Genomic DNA, 23,132 nt, shown 5'->3' with positions numbered 1-23,132 from the left:
ATGGATGGATGGATGGATGGATGGATGGATGGATGGATGGATGGATGGATGGATGGATGGATGGATGGATGGATGGATGGATGGATGGAAGAAATTGCAACAACAAAGTTATGAGCACGTCTGATTATAAAATATAAAAAGACATAAAGTTTTAAGGGATATAAAACATACTTGTGTCAGATTTCCCAAAAGTGTTCATGCAATATATTTTTTGTTTTTAGCCTTTGTGTTTTTATTTTTAACAAGTCCATTGTTTTTCAGAAGAAAGAAAAAAACCTTGAAATATTAAAAAAAAATAATAATAATAATAATAAATTGTGTTTTGTATCCAGCACTGACAATTAAAAAAACCTGAAAAGCGTTGAACGTTTTCTTCACGGACAGGGGATATAAATGTTTTCCTCTCAAACTCTGAATAAAAAAGCTCTGAAACCGAAAAACAGCCAAAGCTGCGAGGAGGGAGTGAAGGAGGTAATGAGGAGGAGAGAGGAACTACTGCAAAGAAGTAGATTAAAAGAAGACGAGCAAACAGATGGAGAGAGGAGACAATAATGGGAACAATACGGTAATATTTGGAGGCGGAAGAATGACGGCCATCAGTTTAAAAGCAAAGGAGAGTTTTATTAAAGCTAAATTAGATATCGAAACACCTTTCACTGCCTCTTTCGTCTTTGCCTCTCAAATTATTACTGTCCTCTTGTTCCCCTGATTGCATAATTGAATGCAGTGAAAGCCATTTCAACGCTCCTTTTATTGTAAAGGTCATAATAAGGAATATCTTCTCTACAAATTATTTCTCCCGTCCACCTTAACGCCCATAACAAACCCATAAGCAGAAGCAGCTCATAAATAAATTCCTCTTAATAGCCTCCCTCAATCATCCAAGTCCAAATTGTAGCGTTGGCATTGCTTCATTGTCAGATTGACGGCAGAGCCAGGCAGGATTGTTTTTCCCACCAGCTGTTGAATTATTCAAAACCAAGAACTCTGGGGAGACTCCTGCCCCGCCAGCCAGATACAAATGAGGAAACCTGCAGCCTGCCAGGGAAGATCGGCATCGTCACAAAATTCCTAACAAGCAGCAGCACAAAGTGTAAGGTCAGGATAAAATTAGCACACTTGTTTTTTTTATTACTGATATTCTCAAATCTGTCTAATACAATTACTCGTTAGTCTTTCTAACTTCAACAGGTATTAGACTGTATTTTGTATGAGGAAACAGCTTCTTAAGCACCTTGCCAATTAGAGTCAAAAGTTTTTCAGTTTTCTGCTTTTCCTGTTCTTAAAGTCGGGATTATGGAGATGAAATGAAAATTACCTCATATTTTAAAATGGATATCCTGGGAGAAACAGAAACAAAGTTTCAAAACTGCATCCCAAGTAGTTCATTGTTAAAACGTATATCAGCAAAGTGGGTCGCAGAAGAGGGAGAATTTTAATGTCAGCTTTCCACCTCCGCTCGCCCCTGGGAGCTTCTCTTTTAGCTAATGAGCTCCTGGAGATTTCTGAAAAACTGTAGATCATTCTGTGGCGCAAACAACGCGCAGCAGTCACGGCTTTAACGCCACGTCTACGCAAATGTTTGTGCATCCGCGAGGCCGCACTTCAGCTCATACGCACTTTAATCTAAATGCTAATGTTTACAAGCCAAACGTTCAGAAGGTGTAATTCACCGAATTTACAGCCGCCGCTGTTTTCAGCTGCTTTTGCATTCACGTCACACGAGCTCGGCCGAGGCTGATGTAGATTTTATAGTTTTGTTTGGCAATCAAAAACCAAGGAAGTGAACAAATTTAAAGTTTGACCTAACAGATGCTGCGCTGCGTGGCTGGTTTCTGTTGGTAATTCTGGGAGTTTTGAAATGTGCTGTGAAGGGTACCCATGCATAGAGTTGTTTACATCCAGAGGCGGTTGGGTGAGCCCGACACGAAGCCCAACTAATGTCGACACCGAGACACCAAACCTCTGAGGAGTTGAAGTAAAGCGAGGGCAGGGAGAGTTAAATTTAAACCATTTCTTCCCTCGTTATGAGCGTTGTAAGCATTGAGCACAAAAAACCAACACAAATGTGCAAAAGCAGAAGAATGTATTTCACCAAGACGTGCCTGCAGAAAAAATATGCAAACTTGACTTTTAGACATTACAAGGAGACGAATGCAGCACACAGGGTGCAGCGAGTAAGAGAGAAGGAGGGTGTTGGCAAGATGGAGACCTGGATGAAAGTGTTTTTCTACAGCTTCACCTCTCGATGCTCAGCGTTCTCCTCTACCGTCATTCTCGCAGGTCTCACACTGGGTTTGGGCTCACGTTTTCCCAGTTACACTTGTTCGTTACCATCACCTCAGTCATTGACCTGGAAGTATCTGTCACATCTCTAAAAATAGAACTATGAACAATTATTATCTTACCTGTTGTAGATTTACAGTGGCTAGTCTAAGCATGGTAAGACTACAATGGACTACTACCAAGTTAAAACAACGAACCACTTTAGTTTTAATGAGGTTCATGAGAGTTATATGTAAGAAAACTTTAAACTGGTGTTAGATCCACGCTACATGGTTACTGACATGGAGTTTGAAGGTTATTTACCCCAAGAAAGAGCAGTAGCGCCTAGCTGTAGCATTTTTGTTGCATATCAGTAGACTTTCTGAACAAATTTTACAAAGTTTGACACGGAATAATCCTAAAATGGAAAAATAATTAGCGTGCAGATTGTGAGCTGCAAGAAAATTTGTAGATTGGAATAGTTTTAGGACAGCAGCAATCCGCTTTGCTTAGACTATCCTTTAGCTTATCAGTCCAAATTAAACTCGAATTTGTCCAAACTAAAGATGTTCAAAGGACCATTTTTGAATAAATGTTCATAACAACCTTCAAAATAGATAATCACTTTAAAATTGACTCAAACCTGCATTTTAAGAGGAATCAGCAGAGGTGGAGCACAGTTCCTGTCATGGTCGAAGATGTGGCAGGGACAAAGGCTTTAAGATACAATTTCCAGAAGGATCTTGCAAATCTTCTATACGTCTGTGAAGGAGAATTTAATTTTCTTATCAACCGTCTGTTGAGGCGGCAGCACCAGGACCACGGTGACTCAAAGAAGGTGAACAAGCTGATGAAGAAGATCAGCTCCATGCTGATGATAACTAGACTTACTAATAAATACTCTGGAGAACACATCTCCATTGCATCTACATAACAGTGCAACAGTAAATGTTGAGGAAACGTTTCCACATCATCTACAGATACGTTCTGGAGTATAAAATACTCAGTTACATACAGGTTTAGCAGTGCGGTACATACTGTATATTGATCCTGACCCATCTCAAACAGGTACAGTGATCTAGACAACTAAAATATTAGCCATTGATGATGAACACTCCCATTTAAAAGCAGGCACATTATTTATTTTAGTACCTTTTCTACAGCCATGACAGAAAAGAAGTAAAGGTATTTTCTAAAGCACTCTTCATCAAAGCAAAGCATGCATGTCCGGCTCAGAGGCCTGCTTGTTTTGGATAAAAGTGCAGGTATGGCAAGACTAGAAGGTCATAAATCACATGCTTTAAAACAGGGGTCCCCAACCACCTGTCCGCGGACCAGTACCGGGCTGTGGATCATTGGGTACCGGGCCACGTAGAACGACTTAAAGTTTTATTTTGAAAAATAAAATAAAATTAGTCTGCACAATATTTTATTTTGAAAACCAATCGCTCCTGTTCACGCAATTTTAGCACTTCTTGACCAAATTACTTTTTTTTTTTTTTTTATTCAACAAACCTCTTAAACTAACTTTAGCAAAACGGAGTTAAAAAAACAAACGTCACTGGAGAGCTTCTTTGAAAAAGGGACAGGCCTGATGAAGAGACAGCTAAAGGCTAAACTGCCACCAAAATTAAAAGCTGTTTTTAAAAGAAAACAAGAGTCCTACAGGTTCATCACATCAGCAGGTGAGTCACGCTCTCTGAGTGAGATATGTGGCAACCTGCTATCCATCAAGCCCAGAAAACTTCTAAACTGCGTCAACACCTGGAGACTGAGCCCCCTTCATTAAAAGACAAGCCTTTTGAATTTTTTTTAAAAGAAAAACGTCATTATGAAGATCAGAAATAGAATCAGAATAAACTTTATATAGTTGTTGAAGGCCACCACTTCATTAAATGTATTTGCACCGAGAACATCATATTTAATGGCTAACTGCATTGATAAGAAGTTATGTTAATTAAATCACAAAATAATAATATAAATGAAATTACAAAATATAAAACTGCAATTATATTTGAATTATAGATGTTATAATTAATTACGTGACACATTTTATTGTGTTTTGTTATGAGCATGACCTCCCCTCACATTCGCATCCCTGCTGCTGGTCTGTGGAAAAATTGTCTTGCATAAAACTGATCCATTGTGCAAAAAAGGTTGGGGACACCTGCTTTAAAACCACTAAGGCAGGCCTTTTATGTATTTATTTGATATCCCTGATGTGTCCTTTTCCCTTATAGACTGCCACCTACAGCACACTAGCACCTGTCTAGCTGAAAAACTTGGAGTTAGTGAACAAAGTTGTATTTATTTAGCTTTTTTCCCACATCAACAGATGTTTTTAAGTTGCTTCCAATTCTGTGCCAAGTCAAGTCAAAGTATCTAAATCAAGCACCTCTTGTTTTGTTGTTTGTTTGTTTGCTTTGATTAAGAAAATATTACAAATACCAAGCTCTTTGGAGTTTATCATAGTTTCTGTTTGACACATAGCCACTGTTTCCAGTTTAAACTGGATGAAAAAGACGGCGTAAATTCACGTTTTTATTATTTTATTTCATATTTATTTACACATTTTACCATGACGTATGACCTCGCTTACATGCTGGTGAATATTCTCAGTCATTCAAGTCATGATCCATAAAAAAAAAGGTTAAACATAAACATCTGGATTTATATTCTGAAGCTGACTCTGTGCTTCTCTCTGGGCTCTGTTAACCCAAACATATGGTTCATGGGCAGAGATAAGACAGCGCCATGGGAGACAGTTTTGATCTGTTATGGGCTTCTTGTTCTCAGAGCAAAGGGGAAGAATATTCTCAACCATAATAATAAAACATCCATAACCTTTGAACAAAAAGCCCCTGACTGTTTTATTGTTTAATGGCTTCCTTCCCCCCCTCTCAAACCATCTCTGTACAAAAGATGAACATTGTGGTCCTCAAAAGAGTGTCTCTTATCTCTGAGGTTTCAGTGGACTGCTGAGTCTTGTCCTGAAGAGCAAGCTGTCTGGTGTTGATCCATGCGTCTGTGGAGAGGTTGTTTAATGTCTCAAATATAGAGGTCTGAACATCCTCACTGCACTGACCTACAGACGCCACACCGCTCAGTTTGGGGGTTCTGCACTTGGGATGGACCCACCTCTCTCTGAGGGTCCTGTTAGGTTTGAAATGTACCGGGATGTTGTGTTTGGAGAAAAGCTCGAGTTTTACAGATGTTCCAGAAACGTGGGATGACAAAGACTTTTTTTGTTGTTTGTGTGGGAGGGTGGTGGTGGTTTGCTCTTCTCCCTGTTCTGTTCTGCAGCATTTTGGGGGATTTGTGATGATTTGACAACGGCTCGGTTAGAATATCCACAGGTTTGGAGAAATTGTTCCTGTTGCTAAGGTCATTATCTTGTTGAAGACATTTTCTGACAGTTTCTGCTGCTTCTGATATGGGTATGCAAGTGAAAGGTTGAGTGATGTCCTGGTGTCATCTTCAGATGTTTAACTTTGTTTGCAAAGTCCATGGAATTTTCTATGTGATGTGGTGTGTTTCCCACAAGAGGAGCTAAAATACCAGCAAGATGTTTTGCAATATTACAGTATGTCGGAGTTTATGCTGCTGACAATAGGTCATGGTGATGTTCCTATTTTGTAAATTTTAAGAAGTCTATATATGCATGGAATGGCTTCCCCTGGATATAATCTGTGGGAAAATGAACAGTTGATTACTTCATCTTTTTCAAGTTGGAGGCAGTCTGATCCCATTTTAGTATGTGCTGGTTGGATCCCTCTTCAAGGTCTCATACGGGTGTCACTCAGTACTGTGGATATTTGTCCTGGTAATCAGAAGTGTTGAGGATCACTGTGCATCTTCCTTAATCTGCGAGTAAAATGGTGATGCTTTGGTCCTGGATAAGTGATGTTGTATATTTTCTTTCTTGTGGTGTGAGATTTAAAGAAGGTGGCTTGGCACTGGAGAGGGTTGTTGTTCCTAATGGTGGATTCAATGGCAGTGATACATTCCACAATGAGTTTTCCTATGGAGAAATGATGAAATTCAGACTTTTAGCCAGAATGTCCATCTCTGGCTGCATCAGCGTCCTTTTGGGCTGGCTTTTGTTAATCCATTGGTTCTCAGTCTTTGCGTTGTGACCTCCTCCTGATGTTGACTGGTTATTCGCTGTGAAGAAGCCGCTTTTTGTTGTCATTTTTTTTATGCACCTTGTTACCATTCCTTGGTTGTCTGATGTTGTGAAAGTTACATTATGCTGTTTATTTGTCATATGCATGTTAACGCAAGGTCAACAATGCAATGAAATGTTCAGGATGAGAAGAACAAATTTGACTCACTAAAAAACAAAAAATACCAAAGCAAAGTGCCAAAAAGTGAAAAAGAAATATAATATTTACATGGTCCAAAAGAAATATAGTAAACAACAGCATGGTAGAATATAATGGTGCAAATAGGCTGAATTAGTATAAATAAGTATTTCACAGGTAGTAATATAAGCTTAACTGCACATTATATATATTGCACATAACTAACACACACGACGGGTTATTGCACAGGTAGTGAGTAACACTGAGATGAATTGAATTATGATGGTAAGGTATTGACATACATGATACAGCCACATATTGCAGCAGCAATAATCATATTAGGTGTCAGATGTGACAGTGCAATGTGATTATTATGATTATTGTCAATTGTTCAATAATCTGACAGCTTGTGGGTAATAATTATCTTTATTTACAAGATGACCAGCTCCTGTTGAAAAGTTGTGGCTTTTCAACAAAACTGAAAACTTCCTCTGTCAGGGTTTTGGGTAGAAGAGTAGACAGCTGCTGACAGGTCTGATCGATTTAGTGTGAGAGAGCTTCAGTGATGAAGTGGAACTGTTTTATCCTCTCACTAAGCAGATTGTTCTGGGCTTACCAAAGTATCTCTTCTTCTCGATGTCCCTTGACAGTAGACTTGAGTCTTGCTGTTGGGGATGAATCTTTGTGGTTTGCATCTCAAACTAAAATGAAAATGGTTCCTGTAATCCGTGTTTCCTTGACATCTTCTCATACTCACTCATTTCTCGGTGTCCTTCCCGAAGTCATGGCAACGCACTGGGGCGGATGAACTACCATACATCCTCCCCACTAACAAGGGTGTGTTTTGTTTTCTTCTTCTGGTAGAGGTATTGTTTCCAAAAATCAGAAGAAAATAACATTTTGCATTCATTCTTATTGCTGTTGGACCAAACCCATACCAGACAGTAGACCTTACAAGTACCCAACAATGATTTAAACATGCTGTTACACCCATATTGTTACCTAATCTTACACAAAGTCTACAAAAAAAAGTATGGAGAACATAAAGTTTGATGGCATTTTCCAACATATTTCTATTTGCTGTGGTAAAATAAAGTTGTTGCTTTATTTTTTTTTTAAGTTTAAAGTTTTGGTGAGAAAACACAAATATCTGAAAAATGCATCGTTAAGATGTTTCAGTCTTGACCAAGCCTGTGGTCTGACTGAACGGCGGGCTTTTCTCTCCAGATTTCAAATGTTCATCATAAAATTGTTAAATCTTTTACACAAAACAATGATATAGCAATAAATAAATAAGAGTTTATTACAATGAACTTAAGGCTCCTAACCTGTCAAAGATGAAGCCAAATCACTATGAAGGCAGCTACAAAAACAAGATATTCACTGACATTCTTACACACACGCACATATATATTTATATATATGTAGCTTTTTTTTCTCAATTATCACATAGTTCCCCTCAGGGCTTGGGTAGCTCCATAAACAAAAGCAGCTATTTCACCCCCACACACTTTCACACATTTCCAGCATGGCTGTAGCCCATATGACCATCTAATACTGCACTAAGGGGCGCACAGCCAGAGCAGAAATAGCTCTGTGGGCTGAGAACAGACAGCAATTTCATCATATCTACTCCAAGGCGTAAACACAGCCAGGAATCATTCACTACAAGCCACCAGTGGTTAAACCGAATTTATAAGCGCACTGACAGACTGTTCTCGTCCATTTCTCTGTAGCACTAATGTAATAAACATTTAAATTGATTAAAATGTCAGAACACATTCTGAGTGAAGAGATCAACTTTTGTGATTTCACAAACTTTAAAATTAGTTCTCATTCCTTTTGTGATTCTGCTGTAACACTGCTTTGGGGAAGTCTATTTCAAAGCAACAGATAAAATAGATGAAATGTTTTAAAATTCAAACAGAACGTGGAGACGCAATGTAACTGCTGATAAAAATGCTCATACTTCAGATGCCTGATCGTTGCTCGGTGGCTCAGTGAAACCCCAGCAGGGAAACACACAGACGGAAACCTGAGACCACGCACCGACAACGAGCTGAGCTCATTAGCTAAAGCAAGCCACTTGTTTTTTCTAATTTTACATATCACAGATTAAATTTAACATCTTGTTAGGAAATATGTTCAGATAAATCAATGCTATTATTGGATTATACCAAAACAAGCTTTGACTTTAGGATGGAAATGTATCAGAGGACCAGACAACTTGATTCAGTCCACCAACATCAGGAAGCATCTTACCTGTGTTCAAGAGTCAAGACCATCACCTTCAAAACAAATAAGTTCATTCTAGCGTATTAAAATGCATTGCTTGATTTGGACAAGTAAAGATGAAAAGGTCTGATAGCTCTGTGTTGGAAGCTGTCCACAGCTGTGGCTCACTTCTGCTGCAGCTCTGACTGGGAACCATTAAGTGACCATTACTCCATAGAATAAGCCAACAACACTTCTATTACTGCACAATGGGTGTGTCTCTCACAGGTAGTAACTCTTCAGGTCCCTGTCTGTTTTATCAGACAAACAGAGGTTTGGTGTGTTTTATTTATTTATTTATTTATTTATTTATGCACTATATCATTGAAACTCATTTGTTGGCAGTTACAATATATCTGAATTTTTGTTTTAAAGTTTTTACCATTTATGTTTGGAGGTTTTTATGCATAGCACTCATTGTCAAGGGAATTTATTGGTTTATATGGTGGAGGGCAAAGAAAATTATAATTTTATTGAGTTAATACTGTAGTTTAAGCCCTATTCATATGGGATTAGTTTTACCTAGGGACCACATGTAATAAATAAATTACTCCCCAACGTCTGCTTTTTATTTGGTGCATTTGCACGGGATGACCGAAGCCTGAGATTTTGCTGAAATTTACGGACATCTTCCAGATATGATGTTAACGTGCTGCATGTTGTGTAACGATATGAATGACGTGAGTTGAATGATGTTACGTTTCAGGCTACAGCCACAGCTCAGTGCTGTGTTACTGCCAGGGCTAGCCAGCTGTATAGTAGTCTACAAACAGAAGAAAATTATTCTTACTCCACGGAGCAATGCATGATGTGAGCCACCGTTTCTATATGATTTTGCTCCTTCTCTTCAACCTTTTATTTTTTTATTTTTTTGGCGACCGTTACAGGTCGATAGGCTTTTGCTGGTTCGGGACACAAAAGGTTATTTATGCACTCCAATGCAGCCAAAAGCAAATAAAAATGCGCCCAGGAAACAAAAAACGCCTAATTGCATAACGGATCCCACCCAGTCCAAATCACAGAGATGCCTATTCACATTGAATTAGTATTATCACAGGATCTCGGACTTCAGCAAAATATATTAGGTAATTTGCGGGGGAATTTTTACTTTACAAATTACTGACATGGCCAATTCACATGGGGTTAACAACACAGACAATCTCCGGAATTCTTACAAATAGCATGTGGTCCTTATGTAAAACTAATCCCGTGAGAATAGGGTTTTAGTTGTTTTTTGGTTCATTGTTATTATTATTAAACTTTTTTTTTGTTGTTGTTTCATTTCAGAGTCAGAGTCAGTCAGAGTCAAAGAGTCAGAGATTCTTTATTGTAATTCGCACCTCATGTGGTACATGTGGTGGAGCGAAATTATGTACACAGGGTCCCTGTGTATAGAGGACTATACTATGAAGAAAATGTTCCTGCTTAACCAGCTACTTTGAGCTGAAAATATCACAAAGAAGGATCTCTTTGAGCGTGGCTCGATCTCCATGGTAACAGAGATTTCAGTCATAACCTGAGCAGTTAGACTGCAAGAGACAATAATGTAATTTACAAAAAATTGGTGTGGAATAAGCAACATGACGCCGTTAGAACCGTAGAAGGTGATGATACACAATGGACTGTGCACACTTGTCATAATTTGTCTGGATTTGATAAAATGTCCAATAAATTTATTAATAATAGATGTATTTGTTAGTATCTCTGTTGATCAGAGAATGTTTTGGAAATAATATGATTAAGTTAATGAAGTGATCTTCCCATAATGGGACAGTGTCAGAAATAAATAAATGTCTTGACTGAAGGTCTTGCATGTAAGATCATTCTATTCTGACCATGTTCTGCAACATTTGAAGAATAGTCCTCGTTTGTCCTAACTGTGGGAAAGACATTTCCCCTCGTCTAAATTCTGCACTTTCCATTATAAAGCCAAAATCTGATGATGTTCTTCAGGAAGGAAGGATTGGGGCAAGTGGATAGTTAATTTTCTTTCGTTTTTGGTAAGTAGTTCTGTTTTTTTTGTTTTGTTTTTTTTATTTTATAGATCTGTGTGTTTTTGTGGAAAAGACAAAGTGAAACTGGGAACTTTCTTTTTCATGTGAACACACACAGAGACCAAAGCAGTAAGTAAGAAGTAAGTTAACGCTGTATATAATAATTTCTTAGTAAAGTTTTAGGCGTTGTCCGGCCTGCCTTAGAGGACAAGTCCCTGCTGTGTTGTTGTTTTGTTGTTTACTTTTCAGAATGTTATTCTGCACTTTTGAAACCAAAACCTGCCTATTCACCCGAGACCCTGAATGAACAGTTCATGCTTCCTGAAAACATTGATGCCGTTTTATGAGGTAACTGTCTGCAGGTTTAGAGTGAACCTTCATCTTGTAAAGAAAAACGAAGAGGGAATGATTGATGTTCACCCATCTGTAATTATTTCCAAGTTTATACTGTAAATCTTATACGTACACAGGATCTTTTTGCTTCCCAAACACCATTGTTCCTTGTTTCTGTCGTAATGACCGTTGTTTGAGTGCCTGCAGAGAACTGGCCTCTTAGCTTTGTTTGTTTTGTCATTAGCCACAACTGAGGTTTCTAATAAATCCAATTATCCAATGAAACAGGAAAACCCATGAAATACCAGAGACCAAAATAGCAATCTCTCTGTCTAGAGTCGCTATAATAAATATGCTAATCAGGGATCTGAGACTAACAAGAAGTATCTAGTCAAATGTTGATGAATGGCTTCTTCAATTAGAGGGACTATGGAGTGCCATGATAAATTAAAGTTCTCAATTTCTCAGTAGGGGAGATGTGTAAGAGGGGTTTGATTGTTTACTGTGTGACGGATCTACTGGAACATGGGGTCAGTTCTTACAAAGCTTTAAAAAGTTATACTTGGTTAATAAAACTTTATGTTCGTCAGGATTTTTAACCCTTTTAACTTTAGGAAACCATTATCACCTGCCTCTTATTTTGTTTTTTAATGTGGTTATGAGTATTGGTTTCATCAACATCTTTATCAGTCCCCTGATACGTGTCAGGATCTTTGGTTACTTTTTGGTATTCTTTTTATGCTTATTGTTGTAGTTATATTCTTTATTTCTTATGTTTTCTCTTGTTTTCCTTGTGTCTCCCTGTGCCACTGGTTTTCCATTTCCTTTCAGTCAGTTTCTGCTTCTCAGCTCCTGTCACTCCCCTCTCACCTTCTTGTTATTATGTTGCCCAGGTGTCTCCACTCATCTGTCCCCATCTGTGAAGTCCTTCAGTTTTCACCTCCCAGTCAGTCTGGCATAGTTGTTTGTGTTTCATGCAATGTCCATTTCTCCACTGTTTCCATGGGTTTCGTCATTTTGCCATTTCTGTGGCCACATCAACTTTTTGCTTTTGATAAATTTTACATTTTAAACTCTACAAAACATGGCAGTGTTTTAGATAGATTGATCTTAACGTTTTTTTTAAAGAAAATGCCACCAATAGTTATGCTTAAGAGATTATTTTAATACTACAATAAAACAATTTGTTGTGTAAAGCAACAAATCATCAACCATTGTAAAAGTGCAAACATTATCTCCTCTGCGTGGCCGAAAAGTTTACACCATAGCCTAATTTTAAGCAAAACAAGTCCTATATGGACTGGATGAACTCAGGAATCATCATCAACATCACATGAAGATCAAACTCTTTTCTAAATTCCACAAATATGCATGTTTCTAATTAAATTCCTGGAATAGCAATAATGGGACACATAAATATGTGATGTTATTAGGCAACAACACAGAGAATACTAATGATGTCTTCAACAGATGTTCTAGACAATCCCTGATTCTGTTTTACTTGTTTTTCTGTAAACCCCCTGGTACCTGATGGACTTTACAGAGCAGATTGTTGAGAATCTCAGTTTTAAGGGCTTTATGGGTTTCAACAAGTAGACGTCGCAACACTTGTTCCCAAACCAAATGTATAATGTATGTCCCCCCTCAAACATGTCTACTGGTCAAACTCTCGTAGACAGATGGTGTTTAGGTTATCCTCCAGTCCTTCAAGGGGAAATCTGACTTTGTCTTCCTGTGACTTCTCTGTTCTCTGCCAGACGCCCAGCATGCCCTGTCAGCCAGAATGCACAGATCAAAGCCTCATCCCAGCCTCTTAGCCGCTAAAGCCAGCATGACAGTGAACCATCATTAACACTTGCAAAGAGTGTTACCCGTCTTCCTCTGGAAGCAACATCGCTTGTCGTCCACGGTTTCACCTGGCCTTATTTGCATTCATGGGGATTCTCTCACCCGGGCATGAGAGCTACAAGATATGAGTCTGATAGAAGTGTGATGGCTGCAGGAATTAAACTTGTAATTCTCAGCTGGCAGAGCTGATGTGTAAAGACTGACACGTCGAACAGTGGCTCTGTCAGGGCTGGAGGGGATTACTTGAAAGAGAGTGACGGGTGACGGATAAAATCATGACATGTTTCTAATTAAAGCAAATAAAAGTGTTTCAGGGCAAACACTGTGACATTTTAGTTGTTAACATAAAACAGGACAGTTTGGGAAAGTGTTGGTTTCAAGTTGAGCATGCAAGCCTCTGATGTGTGCACAGTTTGTCTTTCCAACATACCCACACTCCGCTTTATTGATTTAGTGAAAGCATTAGTCACAGTCTGTCCATTACAGTACAGACAGCAGCTGAAAAAGAAGTTTAAAAGGCAAAGGCAGGAATCACTGAAGTGTGAAAGATAGTAAATGGAGCTAATAAATATATTTTTTACGGTCTCTAATGCATGTGTTCACTTTGTTTCATGAAAAAAACACACCAAGGGTAGAAAACAATTGATTTGTTTGGTCGGGTCAAGAGAAAAGGTGCTTTGTGTCATTCAGATGCCCTCTTGTAAACAGCTCCACACAGACACACTAGAACGCGTTCACTGCAGATCAATGAAGTCCTGTAGGAAGATCTGAGCGAGACAAAACAACAGAAACAACAACTCTGGTGTTATGAATATGCATTGATTCTACGCTTCACGTTTTCATTTGACTCCCAAATGAACCAGGTAACTGTTGAGAACCGCAGGATCAGAACCAACTGTTCTAAAGATGAAAAGCAGGAGAGGTGGAGCACAAAGGCTGGGCAATCAGATCATTGTTCTTTCTTCTGCAGGTGTTGCCACAGCGAGCAAACTTGCATGAAAGATTTGAAACCTGCGCTCGAACCCGCAACCTCAGGAATACAAGACCACAACACCGACCACCGAGCGACTGCACCCTTGAGAAGATATAAAAGCCCCATAAAATATAGAGTCGACCTCATTTTCAGCTAAAGTTAACATGACAACTTCAGCTTGATTTATACTCTGCAAGAAGTAAAGGCTCAACAGTCAACAAAATGACAGCAGACATCTTGAAGTAATTTGGTCTCCTCAGCATAAAACCATTATTTCTGTGCTCGTCCTAGTGTTGTAAAAACACACATCAAACCATATTCCCCACCATGAGGTTGTTGTGCTTCTGTTGGCGTGCTCACCGCGGGGAGAGCCGTTTCCTGGAGATCGGTAATGGGGCTGCATTTGTGGAAAATAACTTCTCTTGCTTACGTCAGACCAATATTATTATTATTATTACTACTATTATTCCACCAAATAATGTAAGATTCAAAAGTTTTATCGTTTACTGAACAACTAACAGTACTACATCCAATGTTGCAGAAAAAGATCAACAATATATAATATAAATTTAAATAAAAGGTTAAAGGCGAAACCAACTGGACTTGATTTTGTAGCTGCAGACGTTTTGCTCCTCATCCGAGGAGCTTCCTCACTTGAAAGTACAGGGAGTGCGTAGTATACAATGTAAAAAAGTGGGAAATGAGAACAATTTTCAAAGGTGGACACTAATTTTCTCTGATATGCTTTAAAAATGGTGAGGAAACCTTTCCCTCCAAAGATGCTGAGTCTATGAACAGGGTAGGCAAGTATAAGCCTCGGCTTCAGCCTATTCCTTTTTTGGTAAATTATTGATTTGTCAAAAAGTAGTCTATATTGTTTTCCTTTTTCTGTAATGCTAATTTACCAAAATAAAGTTGAGTTGAGTTGAGATCTTTTAGTGGATCCTGGGTCTGAAAGCATCCAGTATGTCCACATCTTTAGACCGACACGACTTCTAGTCAACGGCAGGTTGTTGTGTCACAGAGTAGAAGTTCCACTTTGTTGTCAGTCTGGAAACAGGATTCCATTCTTCACCATCCTTACCTTTTTCTGCTTGTTGTGATTTAAGTTCATGCAAGCTTTCTGTGCCTGCTCTACATCTTCTTTCTCGTTTCTTGTGTATTTTGTTGACAGTATTACTGTGCAACCTGCAGGTACTGGTATAGATATTATGGCATATGTATTGTTTTTATGGATCTCCATGCGGATGAAGACTTTTCTAGTACAGTGGTTACGATAAAAAAGAGTTTGGGAAATACAGCGCTCCCATGTGGAAAGGACCGTAAGCAATGTCTGTAAGTATATGGCACATAAAAGTTAAAACACTAAAAATGTCCATCTTAAACTATAGGCAGATGATTCCCACAGCTGTAGTGAGTGGGCTCCACTAAAGAAAGCTGAACATGCAGCTGGTGTAGTCAGAGTTTATGTGCAGTTTTCCCTGTAGCTGCAAAAAGCCTCAGGTAATGTGACGCCACGTGCATGTTTAGACTGAAATATGTCTGGATGGATAACTTCAGGGACTTTGTGTTTTAGGGTTTGTTTCCCTTTCGTTTTCTTTATTTTACAGTGTTCAAGATTTGTTTTTGGGAAGAAAACAAAAATTGCCATGCTTTTTTATTATACCTCTACCTGTACATGGTCAACAGGGCTTAACAGGAAAGGCACTGAATTAAAAATATATATACATATTTTGGAAAAGAATATATATATATATTTATATATAAATTTTGCATCTGTTCTTTAGGTATTTTTTTTTTATCTAAGAGTTAGTAATATCATCAACCTTTATTTATACAGGTAAATCCCATTGAGCCTCGAGGACTCATTTACAAGAGAGACCTGATTTCAACAAAGAAAGATGACAACAATGGACAACAGCAACAACAATAAGCAGTTATAAAAACTCATACTACAGTTTTTTTTTTTTGTTTTTGTTTTTTTTTTAACAAATAGGATGGCTAAAAGGAAATACCAATACCAAATATCAAAACTTCGTAGATCATACGGATTTATGGCAGCAGTAAATGTGTTAACGACATGATGCAAATAGCCCACTGTCATAGTTTGTTTTGTTTTTTCCCTTTAAATTCAACATATATATATATACATATACTATAAATTAAACTAACTTTTTAAAGATGAGCAGGTCTTTGTAATCTTACCTTGACAACAAGTTTCCACATGCACCATAAACGCAGCATTAGATTATATTTAAAAAATTAAATTTGTGGAAATTCACCAAGTAAAAAGCAAATTTTTAAAAATTATAAATTTGTATTTTTTATTGTATGTAATTTTTTTGTAACGTTATAAGTAATGGAAGATCCTGAGGCCAATAAAGGATTTTGTGTAAACATAGTTTGTAATAAATCTTATTTTGATATTAAAGTGAATCATTTTAACCCGCAACAGAACCATGTTTATTGCTTTAATTCCTTTAAATCTGCCGTTGTTTATCTCAATCTAACAGTTCTGACATGTATTAGTTGTACTATTTGAAACTTTTTATTAACATCTTAACAAAGTCGTGTCCCTAACTTTTGGAATAGAGGTTTTAAAAAAGCATTTTATGATTTTTATTTATTATTTTAAATGATGAAAAATTGCCCTTTTTTAAGCGATGAGCATATATTGTTTTACTAATTAAGTTTTATAAGTTTTTTTATTTTTATGGTAACATTCCAGATCGGATCAAAGGAGACATTTGTCATGTGGATAAACATCACTGAAATCACTCTGCAGCCATTTGTTTGTAAAAGTTTGATATGTGACCATTGTAGACCACATGCGGCACTTTAGACTGAAAGGTTCCTGTTGCAAATAAATTAAACAAAACATAAAATTAAAACAAAGCTTAGAAACTCATTTTGTTTCATCCTTTAACAGTTTGGAGACAAATGAGACAGAAGATCTGCTGGAGGTTTCTTCCTGTTTAAGGAAGTTTTTCCTCCCACTGTGCTTTGCTCAGGATGAGGAACATGATGAAAACCCCATGTAATTTATTGTTGATCTTAAATAAACACATTTTACTAATTAACATTATTCACTGATAGTGTTATAATTGGTTTCAGTCTGTGTGTGTTATGTTGAATCTAGATTGTTCTGGACAGGTATAACTTGTTGTGGGTATGAATTTAATCCTAATCCTGTGCATAAATTAGCAACAGACTCAGAATGTCCCAGTGGTCTTCATTATGACTTCTGTGCAAGTTGGTTTCCAGCTCCGTGCTCTTCTGTCCTTTGTTTTTTAAGTACTGGTTCTCTCATCAATCTTGGCTCCTGGTTTCTTTCTCACCTGTGCTGAATTAGTAATTAGCACACCTGTTCCTCATATCTCATCACCTCCCTGTGTTTTTATAGTGATATAATTGTGTTGTTCCAGTCTACTCACTGCAGCGTTTTTAGTTTTCCCTGGGGTTTGTCCATTATAGAAGTAAAAGTTTATTTTTAATCATTAAGTTCCCTCATGCATCTGCATGTGCCTGCCTTGTTGTTTGACACAAAGGCTCTTTTGTAACTGAGTTCTGGGTTTGGTCCCTTTTTGGTTGTCACACTGCAGATACAAATAGTTTCAAATTCTTAATTTTTATCATGTTATACTAACGAAACAGCTGTAAACACTGTTCACTGTGTATTGTTTCTTTAGACTGATTTACTCAAAGACAATTTGTAACTGGCTGGACACTGAAGAAATTAATAAAGGCAGAAATGACCATTAGAGGTTGATCAAAATGAATACAAGTCAAATAAAACAAACGTTACTGAAAGACTGCTTCTAAAAACACGATGTTAAATTAATATGTTGACTGATGTACAGGTGCTTATACATTTACGCAGATTGTAAGTTTACACCCTGTTTTTGTCATCTTTGTGTTGGTATTACAGTAAAGTAGTCCCTCATTTATTGCGGGGGATCCATACCCTGAAGACGCGTGATAAGTGAAAAACCACCAAGTAGTAATAGTAGTACAAGTAATAAGTAGTAGTTTATTTTTATTACATATGTGTTTTAAACCCTTCCCACACTCTTGGAATATTCTAAACTGTTTCTAACTCTAAACGCTCTAAATGAGCACAGCTCTTGGCCACGTTCACTTCTCCGCACGGTGAACAGCTGATCAGCTGCAGCAGGAAGTTTATCCTGCAGTATGGGCTGCACAGATGTGCAGCAGGTGATAAATATTTTTAAATAATTGATTTTAAATAAAAAATTTCATGCCGATCATGTGGCTCATCCATCAATCAGCCAATTGTGTGTCATGTCCAATCTTACTATGAAAAAACGCGATAGAGCAAGTCCGCGATACACGAACCGCAAAGTAGCGGGGGACTACTGTATACTTTTTTCCTGTGATGGCACATTTACCTGGGAGAGGTCAAAGACATAAAGGCAGTAATGTTGTTGCTCATGTCTGTTTGTGTCTTAGTTTGGGTTAACATTTGGTGAGGTCATCATCCTCAAGTTGTTCTCCATCCACTAAGTGAATTCATAATGCTGTATCTGTGTGTGTGTGTGTGGGGGGGGGGGGGGGGTATTTTTTTAAATTTGTCTTGAGTCATTAAAGTTAAATCTGTCCGTTAGCTAAATATCTCATTAACCATTTGATGTATTTAGTAATGCTACATGAACTATCAATGGATTTACATCTACAACTTATAAACTTTTGGAGTCAGTTCAAGATGGCCGACACAGCTAACTGAATATTAGTGGGGGAGAAGAGTCTAAATTCAGCCTATTTTAATTTCAATTCAAGTCAATTCAGTTTATTTATTTCTATAGAGCCAAGTCACAACAGAAGTCATCTCAGGGCACTGAACAGAAACATTTATATATAAAAATAATAATTTAACATTATTTATCTGAGGAGCAGCTTTGAGTTTAACTCCGCTCAGGACAGCGTCCATCTGCTTCGACCGGCTGGGTTTGGTAGGAACAGATACACAATGGCAGGTCAAGAATCACATTTTAAGAAAGACATAGTATCAAATGAAAACTATTAAATTTTAGCAATTAATTTAAGGAAAGTAGGTCAATTTGTCTTCTAGTAGTCTAAGCTTACGGCAGCATAACAAGTCAACCCTAACTATAGGATTTATCAAAAAGGAAAGTCTTAAAACTGGACAATGTGTCAGCCTTAAAGACAGAAACTGGAAGTTGGTTCCACAAGAGAGGAGCCTGAGAACTGAAAGATCTTCCTCCCATTCTGCTTTTGGAAACTCTAGGAACCACAAGTAAACCTGCAGTCTGAGAGTGAAGTGCTCTGTTGGGAAAATATGGAACAATAAGATCTCTAATATAAGATGGAGCTAGGTTGTTGAGGGTTTTCTAGGTTAGAAATAAAATTTTGAATTAAATTCTGGATTTGACAGTGAGCCAATGGGGAGAAGCTAAAAATAGAGAGATATGATCTCTCCCAGTAAATCCAGTTAAGACTCTGGCAGCAGCATTTTGGATCAACTGAAGACGTTTTAAAGAAGTATTTGGACACCCAGATAATAAACCATTGCAATAGTGCAGTCTAGATGTGACCAATGCGTGAACCAGTTTTTCTGCATCATTTTTAGATCAGATGTTTCTAATGTTAGTGATATTACGCAGGTGGAAGAAGGAGGTTCTAGTAACGTTTTTAATGTGGGGGATAAAAGACATGTCCTGATCAAAAATAACACCAAGATTTTTAACATTAGAGCTGGAGGACAGATTAATGCATCTAAGGAGGGAGAAAGACTGAAAAATCATTCCTAAGATGATCAGGTCCAAAAACTAAAACCTATTTTACAAATTTTACAGACATAAAATTGGGTGTGGTAGTAGCAAAGAGTTTTACTCATTTCTCATCATAAAACAATCTTAGTTTAAAACTGGTATGAAAGGAGGTGGGTGATATGCATTTCTTAGAGGGACAGCTTCAAGTTATTAATCTCCCTGGCCTCTGGTTACCATACAGTTTAAAGTGTATCCATCTAAAATTTCTTGTTTCAGTCGATAATTATCTATTATTTCACTGATGTCTGTTCACCCCCATGTCTTTTTTCAGTCTGAATAAGTAGGGCTGTGTGGAGTTGTGCTGTGAGCTGTAAAAACGTATTAAAGGATGTTTGAGACTCAAAAAAAGAACAAAAAGAATGCTATCTTGGTGGTGGTGAGTATCCATCAGCTAATTATGTTGTGGTTCTGGAAGCTGAGCTCATGTTTTTTACATGGCAGTCTTCATACGCCTAATGAGCTTCAGTATAGCGTGTGGAGTTCAAACCTACAGACATGTCGTGTAACAGAGCTGGGGAATGGAAGCAATGATGTGCGATGGTGTCGGATCTCCCTTAGGCGTTCCTATGCTGCGGGTGATGCTTTTATATCTGTTTTATATCCATAAGGGAAGCTCAGATTCATAAGGCAGGCTTGTGGAAAAACTCAAATAGCTATGCAAATGCATGTCATCCACGTGTTTAAAAGAAGAAATTCATCATAGCAACATTTGCACTGGCTGCACTCAGGAAACAAGACAAAGAAACTCACGCACTGATGTTGCAAGAAGCAGCTATTCGTGAGCTCAGTGCACTTCAAACAAGATCATGAAAAAAAAGTCTTCAGAAAAAGGATAATCCTTTATTAGTTTAATTGGCTCTATGCTCTGTATTCAGTTCACACATCTTTTGACCCGGTGCTTGTTAAGAAGCACACCTCACTCTCCCTGTAACGTCCAATAACCTGTGGTTCCTGAATTAGCATGCAGACATTTATGGCACTTTCTGAACCATCAATGAGGCATTTTATGGGTGAAGGTTCATTCAGTAGAACGACTGAGAATGACTCCAAACATACAGCTGGATGGAAGAACTGAACGTTAATAAACTGTCCTAAAGCAATAGTTTGGCTCTTTTGTATGTTTGTGTGTGGGGTGTCTGTGAAACAAATAATACCTTTTTTCTGTTGTATATAGCTTGTAGAATGAATACAGTTTGGTGAAACAGAGCTCAAATCTGATTGAACTGACCAGGGCCAAGGCCAGAGTGAACTGCTCCAACTCAAGAAAACTGAGTGTTTCCAGTGTGTACTGGACGGAGCCCCGCCCCCACCTCTGGCACTCAGACCACATCGCTGTAATGCTGATTCCAGCTTACAGAGCGCTCGTCAGGCACACCAAACCTGAACTGAAACGGGTGAAAACCTGGCCAGAAGAATCCATCTCTGCTCTTCAGGACTGTTTTGAATGCACTGACTGGGACATGTTTAGAGAGGTTGCAACATACAGCGATTGCACTGATCTAGAGGAGTACATGACTTCAGTGACCTGCTACATCAGCAAATACATTGATGACATCATCACCACTAGAACCATCACTACCAGATTCAACCAGAAGCCATGGATGACTCCAGAGGTGCGTGCACTGCTGAGGGCCCAAGACTCCGCTTTCAAAGCAGGTGACCAGTTGGCCCTGAGAACAGCGAGGGCCAAGCTGTCCCAAGGAATTTGAGAAGCAAAGTGCGCACATGGCCAGAAAATCTGCAGCCACTTCTTGAACAGTGGTGACACACAGCACATGTGGCAGGCCATCCTGGCCATCACCAACTAGGGGACTACACCACCTGTCTGTGACAGTGATGCCTCCCTCCCAGACGTGCTGAATGATGTCTACGCTCGGTTCGAGGTGCAGAACAACACGGGAAGACCACCCGTCCTCTGCTTCATCTGATAACAGTGGATGTGAGGAAAACTCTATGCAGAGTCAACCCACGGAAAGCTACCGAACCAGACAACATTCCTGGCAGAGTACTCAGAATGTGGAGACCAGTTGGCAGATGTTCTCACAGACATCTTTAACATCTCCTTGAGCAGTGCTGTCATTCCAACATGCTTCAAGACAACCACCATCATTGTGTCAAAGAAGTAATCAGTCATGCTTCAACGATTTTCGCCCCGTAGCACTCACTCCTATCACCTTGAAATGCTTCGAGAGACTTGTTGTGCAGCACATCAAGACCTTGCTGCCTCCCACCACGGACCCAATGCAGTTTGTGTACCATCCTAACCACTCAAGGGACGATGCCATAGCCGCCACACTTCACCTGACTTCCATACACTTGGACAGAAAAAACACTTATGTTAGGATGCTGTTCATAGACTTTAGCTCAGCACTCAACACCATAATTCCTCAGCATCTGATTGGAAAGCTGGGCATGCTGGGCCTGACCACCTCTCTCTGCAACTGGATCCTGGACTTCCTGACTGGGAGACTCAACCCATCCGGATCGGAAAAAACCCCTCCAGCACCATCACACTGAGTACCAGAGCTACCCAGGGCTCTGTACTCAGCCCACTGCTGTTTACTCTGCTTACTCATGATGGTACAGCAATGCACAGCTCGAATTCCATGATGAAGTTTGCAGACGACACAACTGTGCTGGGACTTATCAGTAATAATGATGAGTCAGCGTACAGAGAGGAGGTGTAATGGCTAATGGACTGGTGCAAAGTCAATAGCCTGTCTCTGAATGTTGACAAAACCAAAGAGAAGGTCAGTGACTTTAGGAAAACACCATGGACCACCCTCCACTGAACATCGACGGGTCCTCCATGGAAACATCACCAAGAAAGCTCAGCAGCGTCTTGACTTTCTGAGGAGACTGAAGAAAGCTCATCTGCCACCTCCCATCCTCACCACCTTCTACAGAGGAACCATTGAGAGCATCCTGACCAGCTGCATCACTGTTTGGTTCGGGAATTGAAATGCATCAGAATGCAACTCTCTCCAATGAATAGTGAAGACAGCTGAAAAGATCATAAGGGTCTCTCATCCATCTCTCATGGATATTTTCAACAACCACTGCATCCAAAAAGCCCTCAGCATTGTGGAGGACCCGTCTCACCCATCACATGGACTTTTCACTCTCTTGCCCTCTGGGAAAAGGTACCGCAGCATTCGGACCAACTCAACCAGACTGTGTAACATCTTCATCCCACAAGCCATCAGACTCCTCAACTCTAGTCTCTGACACACACACACACACAATGGACTCTGACACACATGATGGACTCACTCATACACACAATGGACTCTGACACACATGATGGACTCACTCATACACACAATGGACT

General features: G+C 38.9%; 1 protein-coding gene across 1 annotated transcript in view; it reads right to left on the bottom strand.

The window, feature by feature from the left end:
- The window catches only part of cpne5b (copine Vb), a 181,320-nt gene that overhangs the window by 152,657 nt on the left and 5,531 nt on the right, over nt 1–23,132 (bottom strand). The window contains 2 exon segments of the mRNA XM_037679172.1: nt 3,177–3,191; nt 10,429–10,465. Coding sequence (XP_037535100.1) covers nt 3,177–3,191; nt 10,429–10,465 — 52 coding nt within the window.

This window comes from Nematolebias whitei, chromosome 7, assembly GCF_014905685.2.
Source record: "Nematolebias whitei isolate Nwh7 chromosome 7, NemWhi1, whole genome shotgun sequence".
Taxonomy (NCBI): Eukaryota; Metazoa; Chordata; class Actinopteri; order Cyprinodontiformes; family Rivulidae; genus Nematolebias; species Nematolebias whitei.
Note: the sequence above shows the minus strand (reverse complement) of the source record. Positions and strands in the feature narration are given on the sequence as shown.